The 8,631-nt window shown below is 34.5% G+C and overlaps 1 protein-coding gene across 2 annotated transcripts; it reads left to right on the forward strand.

Annotated features, from left to right (window-relative positions):
• Nucleotides 1–150: 150 nt before the first annotated feature.
• On the forward strand, nucleotides 151–5,445 carry LOC109205577. Of its 2 annotated transcripts, none has more exons than XM_019368291.1 (7): nucleotides 151–425; nucleotides 1,295–1,446; nucleotides 1,736–1,845; nucleotides 1,930–2,015; nucleotides 4,485–4,586; nucleotides 4,654–4,832; nucleotides 5,139–5,445. In XM_019368291.1, the coding sequence occupies exons 1-6, from the start codon at nucleotides 316–318 to the stop codon at nucleotides 4,787–4,789; spliced, it is 696 nt and encodes a 231-aa protein (XP_019223836.1). In that variant the 5' UTR covers nucleotides 151–315; the 3' UTR covers nucleotides 4,790–4,832; nucleotides 5,139–5,445. The 2 variants fall into 2 exon arrangements, with proteins under 2 accessions (XP_019223836.1, XP_019223835.1); XM_019368290.1 differs by having other exon boundaries at nucleotides 153–425; nucleotides 5,108–5,445.
• The last annotated feature ends 3,186 nt before the right edge of the window (nucleotides 5,446–8,631 follow it).

Below are 8,631 nucleotides of genomic sequence, written 5' to 3' on the forward strand. Positions count from 1 at the left end.
TGAAAAATAGTTTTTTAGAGTTTTTCAAATTTTTAAAAAATTCTAAAATTTATTTTCAAGTGAAATTTTTTATAGCCAAACACCAATTTCGGAAAAAAAAAAAAAAGTTTTTCTTACGCCCAAATGGGCTCAAACAGTAAAGAGGTCTAATTGCTAATTTTCAAACCTCAAGGATAAAAGTTACAATATTACAACTTCTATCTATGCATACAATTTGCTAGGTTCTAGGGTTTATGTAAAAGCAGTATCTGGGGTTCGTTATTTACCCTGTCGTTAATCCCAAATTGCCATCAAAGTATCTGTTGAATCAATAAAATGGAGGCATTGAAAGAGTGTAGAGCGAATTTGGTTGTATATTTACATCCACAGAAGGCTAAAAGGGTCAAGGACGCTGTTTATCGTGAACTCAGCTCTCTTCTTTTCAAGTAATCTTTCTTTATCCTTTGGAGTTACAGATTTTGGTATTTGTGCTTTTCAGTGAATCTAAATGAATCCGAAAAATTTGGTCATGCTGCATTCTTGGTGTTAAGTTAAATAGCTAATGATGCATTGGTTTATAATATACTTTTAGGTGATGCTCAATCTTCTTGTTTGAAGAGGGGCTTGTGAAGAACTAACGATTAAAAAAAAAAAGGAGGGCTTGTGTAGAACTCTGCATATGTGTGTTTAAAATGGTGGTACATTGGGCTTCAGGAGTAGTACCTTTATATTGGTAGAAGAAACTGACTCAGCATCTTCAAAATTGAATGTAACTTTTGACGCTCATGTTACCACCATTCCTAACAATGCGAGCATTGATAGCCAGTTCCGAGCTTGCATAAGGGAGAGTTGTGGTAGGTTAACTGACAACAAAAAAATAGTCATAATATGACGAATCCTCTAAATATTGGCTTTGTTAGGATATGCTCACCTAGGCATGCACTATATGGTCATCTGGGTGTATTGTTAAATGCGAAAGAGGTTCCATTACATCTCCACGAGACCACGACTAGCTTGGGAGATTGATTGTAAATGGATTGTGTAGCCCATTTATTTGTTCAGCTTGTTCTGTCAATTGGACAGAGTATTGAGTTTATTTCAGGAGGTAGCTGATAGCCTCCCGTTGCTGCCTGTTTTACGTTGGGCTGACAATTCTGCTACTACCAAAAAGCTCCAATTTGAATGTGTTAATATTTTCTTTCTTTCTCTCTCCCCCTTTCTCACTAAGGACTTTGATGTCTAAGTGTATTTGGACTTTCACTCCACTTGTTTTGTTGGGTACTTTTGTTCATCGGGTGCCCTTTTTTTTTTACAGGTTCAATGAAGCTTTAGATGGTGTGGTATTGACTTATGAACCAAAATTTAGCAGCAATTTGGCTAAAATTCTGCCAGGAATTCACCCTTATTTTGGTGTGAGATTTGAAGCAAAATTGCTGCTTTTTTATCCCAAGCCAGAAATGCTATTAGGTAGTCCTGCAACTTCTTCTCATGCGTGTATGTGGATCAAACTCAGTATATGATCTTTTGGTAAAATTGTACTGTAGCTCAATTAGTTTCCATGCCTTAATAAATTGCTAAACTGATGGCAGTTGTCTTAACTTTACCATCTTCATTGTTTCATTCCTTGATTTCAGAATCTCAAGGCTCAACTCCCCTCCTGGAGATAAAGAAATAAATAGTTAAGAGTGGATGTCATAGATGTGAGATTGTAACTTCTTTTGGGTTGACTTTGTTTCTTTTATTTTGATCATTTCAGAAGGTGAGGTCGTTAAAGTTGGCCAGCAGTCTATTCACATAATTGTTCTTGGTTTTGCTTCTGCCTTCATAGCAGACGAAGACATTCGAGAAGATTTCAAATATAAAATTGTAAGCATTTTGAACTGATGAGACCCTGAGCTGAGATCTTGATTTGATACTGATTTGTCTTTGGATTTGTATCTCTTTTCGTAGAAACATGGGAAAGAAGTTTATATCAGCAGATCTGACAAGAAACATAGGATCAAAGTGGGAACTACTCTACGATTCTTAGTCAAGAGGTAAGGTGTTACTGTCCTTTTTCTTTATTCAGCACTCTGAATTAAATTTCAACCTTAATTTAGAACTTTGCACTACTCCAAAATTGGGAGTGATGCCTAGCAACAATATTGCAAAGTAAAATAGGAAGAGTCACATTTTTTTGTTACCTTTCTTCTCTATTAGTTTTGTGGTTAAATTATATATAAGTTCATCCTGGCTGCAGAGGACTTCTAGACACTAACAACAATTAGCGGTTACATCTGGTCTCGGTGATCCACGGGCACACCTTTTTAAATTGTCCATTTAGGTCGGTCTGAAAGCTAGAATCTCGTGTAAATAGTTCAGATGATTTATTTCAGTGGCTCTCCATGAGAATAATTCTTTTTTTTTATATGGTTAAGTTTTATTAATAAACAGTACCAAGCTGGTAATGCATAAGAATCAATCTTTTCTAAGTAGTCACCCTTCCAAAGACAAGATAAACAGGCGTTTTGTAGGATATAAGGCTGATTCAAGTTTGTTCCATTTCTTGTTTCTGATGGTCTAGTGTGTTAATGATTTCTATCCTCTACCATTCCATAATATGAATAGTATATCTCCTTTTGGTGTAAAAGGAGTATTCTAGAGAGTATTGATCAGTATATGGAATTTTTAGACTCACTTGGAAATATGTAACTAGAGATTGTTGTAGGGTCTGTCTTGTTTGGTTGTAATTTGAGTACCTTCTTGGTACCTTTATTAATAAACTTTTATCTTATCAAAAAAAATATCTACTACCAAAATAAATTGCTTAGGGAATATCTAATGCAAGAGCACGCCTTTGAACTTGAGACCAGGTGACTTGCACAGCTGCAGTTATCACAAAAACCGATGGCCACTCTGTCCTATTTGCCTTCCCATGGATGAATTTGAAAGTTTTCAACAATGTTTTAGCTATCTATTAGATGTTCGGAACAGTGGGTCGTCATGAAGATAACTCCAAGCATTCCGGAAGCCATTATGCTGAAGGGGAGACCAATCAATGAATCAACCTCAGATATTCCATTTGCATATGCAATAACTAGCAGCATATCTGCAGTTATTTAGGTCCAGTGGCAATGTTATATAGGTATACCAGTCTACTTCAAAGGCAGCATCTTGATTTTGAGATAATGCAGGTCTTTCCTCTTCTTCAGCTTACCTTTTGGTTGACGAAGTAAAAGGTTCTCGCTGATAAAGGGCATATAACAATAGAGGAATGTCAGAAGTAGATCCTCCACACGACTGCGCTAAAATAACTTGGCAACTTTGGTAATATAACACACAAACGTACTTGTAAGAAAGTTCAAAGATCTTTTCTCTTTGCTTTTCCAAGATGTTAGGCACATACAAGAGGACAGAGGTCGTTGTCCTTGGGAAAGAATGTAATATATAAAGCTTTAGTTGCTGGAGGAGATTAGGGAAGATGCAGGGTTAAAAATATGTTCATAATCTCTTTGAAGTTTCGTCGTCTAGCTTAAAGACAAGGCGCTTGTGTTCCTTTTTAAGAAAAAAATACATTACTTGCAAGGTGTAGACATTATTTCTGTTTTATTTGAGATGTAGGTCTCTGGTTGAAAATTGAAATAACTTGGAGGTTACTTTTGTCTTGTTTACTGAAGGTACTCTTATCAGCTGGGTTCATGGTTTTGTCTTTAACTTCTCTTTTTTTTTCTGGTTAAAAAAAAGTTTGTTTGCCTTTAAAAATTCTCATGGTGGCACTTTTTTCTCTTCGTTGAGGTTCTATGTAGGGGAAATTAATTTGATCGTAAAAGAAGAAAAGATTCAGAGGTAGGGAGAGAATAGTTAAGAATTATTATGTGCATTTAGGCCTGAATCATGATGTAAAACAAAGAGCATGACATGCATGATATATGGATACATCGAAATGTGAGTTCGCTGCATCATTTTGAAAACTGGGCAGTTCATTATGGGGTTAGAATATTTGCTCATCGGTGATGTTTATTCTACACCTTGAGCACACCTTCCCCTGTGCCCGTTTAATTACTTAATGAAATAGCTTTTAATATAAGTGGTTCTCCATTGGAAGTGATGTTAATGTCACCAGAACAACGATCCTTCTCTTTCTCTTTTTAAATTACTTTCAATTGCTTCCATCAATTATCTTAGATGCATGGTGAACTGGTGAAATCACTTGTGAGAATTTAGTTTTTTCTGACATGGCTGGATGTTCTTTCATGACCAAGAGAACTTGGTTCGTCTGTGTTCAAAATCATTCTTGTGTACTTTCGATGAGCTATAGTGTCCCTAACTTGTTGGTTGTCCTCACAGATGATTTTTTACTGAATTTGTATGTTTCGATTCCGGAATTGTTATTGTGGTTAGACAGTAATCCTTTACAACGGTTCTGCTAATGCATTTCATTGCTTTTTTGCTACTTCTTTCAGCTCTGCCTTTTATTTTTATTTTCCTGGATAACTTTAACCTGATATCGTGGTTTTTTATTGTAGTTTTGATGAAGAGATGCTGCACGTATGTGGGTCATTAATTCAAACTAACACGGGAAGTGTTCAGTGGTTGGAGAGGAAGGCAGAAGAGTCTCAAGCTGACAGGTTTGCAAGTTGTATACTTTTATTCACTTATTTATTCTATCACTCATACATTCTTCTGATACTGCAGTGTTACTGAAAAGAGAATAAGCAACAAAAGGCCTGTTGAAGTGCTAGAGACTGATAACTTAGTGCCCTACTCGGAAAAATTGAAATCCGAAAATCATATCAAGAAATCGAGAAGATCTGAAAACAGAGATAGCTGAATGTGCTAATTGTATGCATACATCAACACAATTTTTTGATAAGGTATTCATTTCCTTTTCTTTTATTTTTGTTTCCATGTCTCAGTTATTCTGCTCTTTAATTCTCCGTATTTGTTGATCTTTTCACTCATTCCCCAGATCTCGAATCAAGTTCCATCCATAGTTCTCCAATTAAATTTGATGTTTTCATCTGACATATAATGCGCCTCCCCCCTCTTTCATTATACTTGTACTTAGCTACATTTACATGCATGGAAAGTTTTTGTAGCGCTTCAATTCTCACGCAACCAAATATTCTCATTTTCGTGAAATTCTCAGGGTAGTTTACATGCATTGAATTTGATCTCAGAAGGTGAATGCCAAAAACTACGGAGAATTGGTTAACAGCTTGGATGCAAGATGATATATTCTGTGGTTTGTGAAGAACGGACTGGTAAATATGGTTGCAGATTGCTACAAGTATACTGGTCTTTGTTGTTGTTACTTCCCTTGATGGGCAAAGATAATATAGGAGGAGATTAAACGTTAGTTGGCACTATCAATATCAATGTAATCTTCTGATTAAATTATGCTGCCAATAGCTGTTGCATTCATTTTTTTGTTCTAAATTTTGCTCAATTAATTGATGAGGGATGATTGGTTCATTGATTAGATGTCCATATTTTGTGTGTACACTTGGAAGTTGAATTAGGCTCGGCGGGCTGCTCTTTATCTGGCGTGGCCAAAGGATGTTTTTTCTTTTTCTTTTCTGGTTTGACAAGAACAGTTTTGGGGCTTGGGCGGGGTGAAGTACACAACAGCCCTCAAAGCGGATAATCTTGAATTTTGTTCCGGTTTGCCTCATGCGCAGAACTTCAAGTTTAACAAGTGTTGTCCCTCGCTTGCATAGACCGGCCATTTTGGGCGGCACGTGTCCTCTGAAGTCTGGATTCTTTAGTCTACCAAATAGCCCAAGAGTGTCATTTCGCGGTGTTTCTTGTCTAAAAATGTCTTTGGAGGCTTCTAATTTGTGTATGCAAACTCTTGAGCCCAAAAGAGAACTGTATACGAGTTTAATACTTATAGAAACTCTACATTTTATTAATGAACTATATTTAATACTTAAGCAGAGAAAGTTGAAGATCGAATTTATTACTCAAGTATGGGTTGTTTAATAGCGAGACATATGATAATTAGTCAATCACTGCTTAATTTAGTTATGGTAAGCATTAAGTTTTCTTTGAACATCCTTCATTAAGGACTGTAAAATTTTAGTTACCAAAAAAAGACTCTAAAATTTCCCCACAATTAGCTGGATATCTAGATGCATATTACTCCAAAATTATCAATTGAGACCGTCACAGCCGTAAACTCAATTAAACAAATAGTCACAGATTTTTTTTCCTCCCGACTTTCCATTCAAATTATTTTCTGGTAGAGCCATCAATATGGGCTTTGCTTGTTCGGCCAGCCAAGCCCGTGATTTAGCAGGGTTGGATTAGAATTTTTGGAGCCCATTTAAAAGCGAGGCTTTTAAACCCGGCCCGAGTAAGCCCATTCCCCGTGAGGCTTTACTAAGGCTGGGCTGGGCCAGTCGTGGGCCTAATAAAAAATGTATTTAAAATATTAAAAGTATATGACAAAAAAAATAACAAGAAGAGTATCACAAACTTAAAGTTTATTAAGCTCATCATATTAAAGGATCAAAGTTTTAAAACGTTAATTAGTTTTAAAAATTTAATTATTCTTAATATTTAACTAATTAATATTGCATACAGATTGTAGATGTCGATTAAGGTGAAGATGTTAAGTCAACCTTCTCAAGAGCGGATTCAAATGTGTTCGATGAAGATGATGTGTTGGATATCCCATAAGCGTCATGGACGTTCTCTTGAATAGTGTATTTCGAGTTTTGACATTTAGTGAATGAAATATAGTCTTGTCTTTTACTTTTTTTTAGTGTTTATTGTGATATATTAGAATAATAAAAGTTATTAAGTTTTGTGAAATTTTTCCAATAAGATTTTCTTTAACTTTTAAATAGTTATCTTTTTTTAGTGTAGAACTTAAAGAAAAAATATAAAATTATATTTTTAAAAATGATAGGCCGGCCTGTGGGGACCCGCAGCCCACATAGGACTGGGTGGGCTGACCATTATAAGGCCCATCAAAATGGTGGGCTAGCCCAGCCCAGCCAATCCGTCAATTGCTAAAGCCCACGTGGACTGGGCTAGGCTGGCTCGGCACCACCCATATTGACATCTCTAATTTCTGGTATGAACTCTAACTCATTTTCTCCTTGATTCTTGTAATCATGCTCTATTGAATTTCCATTATTTTAAAGATTGAATCAATTAAAGTTGCTAGGCCGACGTAAGTACTTCAATAATTAAAGCGAATTAATTGACATATCTTTTGGCTTTGGCAATGGTTTTAATATGGAAACTGTTTAACTGTCAATGGGTATAAATTACACCTTACATATGTAATGATGCAGCAGTGCTGTTCTTACTTGATAAAAATTATTTTTTCTTTTCTTTTTCCTGTTTAAGTATTGTACATCGAAATAACCCAAATTCGAATTGAAACCGAAAATACCCAATAAGTTCGTCATATCTTCATCGCTGAATTCAACAGTAACAATGTAATAAGGATGATCAAGATTTAGAAGTAACCTTATTCATTTTTTAATCTAATCTAGGTTTAATTTCGACAAAAGACAAAAGTTTGTTGGATAAATCTTATCTATGCGTAGCCCAATCTTGAGACAAGAACCATAAGTACCCCTAATTAACAATTAGCACCGCATATGAACAAAGTTAATTAGATATGATAATAATTCTCAAATTAGAGAATTGAAATGCATGTGGTTGATGCATATAAAATCAAATCCAATAGTGCGTAGCTGCTATTCATTGAACAGCATATGAGGTTTCGCACACTTTAATACTACTAAATTAATTACTACCGATCTGCAAAATGTATGCATGTTTTTATTTTAATGTAGTTTTCGTCTGTTTTAATTTAGGTACGAACACCACGTGAGAAGCTGTTTATGTAAATTTCGAATTTTTAATTTTGATACAGACAAGTGATCAAACGTTTGCGTGAACCAATTATATATGGTTCAGCTGAAATTTTGGTTCAAAATGAGAACCCCAACAATTGTTAATGTTCATCATATAGAAACAGAACTTTTTAATGGAGAGTAAAAAATATAATACTACTAAATTAAAGAGGGGCAAGACATGTAGGTATCGATCCAAGTCCCAACTACCACCACACAATATATATATATATATAGTTCACTATGCTTAAAAGCGTCATCAATATATTTCTTTACACAATTTAATATACTAGTCTTACGATACCCGTGTTGCGCGTGTAACCTATCTAAATAAGTATAAAACTTTTAAAAAATTATATAAATATTATTTTTGAATTAAAATAAATGTGTAAATTTATTTCAACAAAGAATATTGATTATGTATATATAGTTAATTCAATAAGGAATATCAATTTATACCTTTCTCTCTCTATGTTTTCTTTTAGCTCTTTTAAATACTACCTTAAATTACTTATGAATAAATGTATCTAATTTATTTTTATTAATTTCAATATATAAATTTATCTTATCTATGTTTTACTTTTCGAGTATTGTAATTGGATTTGTAATTTAATATGTGTATAAATTTACAATATGTATTCAACTTATTCAAATAATTAACTTAAAGTACATTATAGTAATTCATTACTTTAAATNATATATGTGGGGGCGCGTGTAGCTCACTACTTGCCAAGAGTTTGGTTGTCAGCGTTAAGGGTGCAAATAATTACATTTAAAATAAATTTAGGGGGGGGGG

This window comes from Nicotiana attenuata, unplaced genomic scaffold (genome assembly GCF_001879085.1).
Source record: "Nicotiana attenuata strain UT unplaced genomic scaffold, NIATTr2, whole genome shotgun sequence".
Classification (NCBI taxonomy): Eukaryota; Viridiplantae; Streptophyta; class Magnoliopsida; order Solanales; family Solanaceae; genus Nicotiana; species Nicotiana attenuata.

What these genes read in the sequence shown, in the direction of transcription:
- LOC109205577 (XM_019368291.1), top strand. Translation starts at nt 316, where the DNA reads ATGGAGGCATTGAAAGAGTGTAGAGCGAATTTGGTTGTATATTTACAT. An exon ending in CAAGCCAGAAATGCTATTAG is followed by an intron (nt 1,447 to 1,735) that starts GTAGTCCTGCAA and finishes TGATCATTTCAG; the next exon opens with AAGGTGAGGTCGTTAAAGTT. An exon ending in AAGATTTCAAATATAAAATT is followed by an intron (nt 1,846 to 1,929) that starts GTAAGCATTTTG and finishes CTCTTTTCGTAG; the next exon opens with AAACATGGGAAAGAAGTTTA.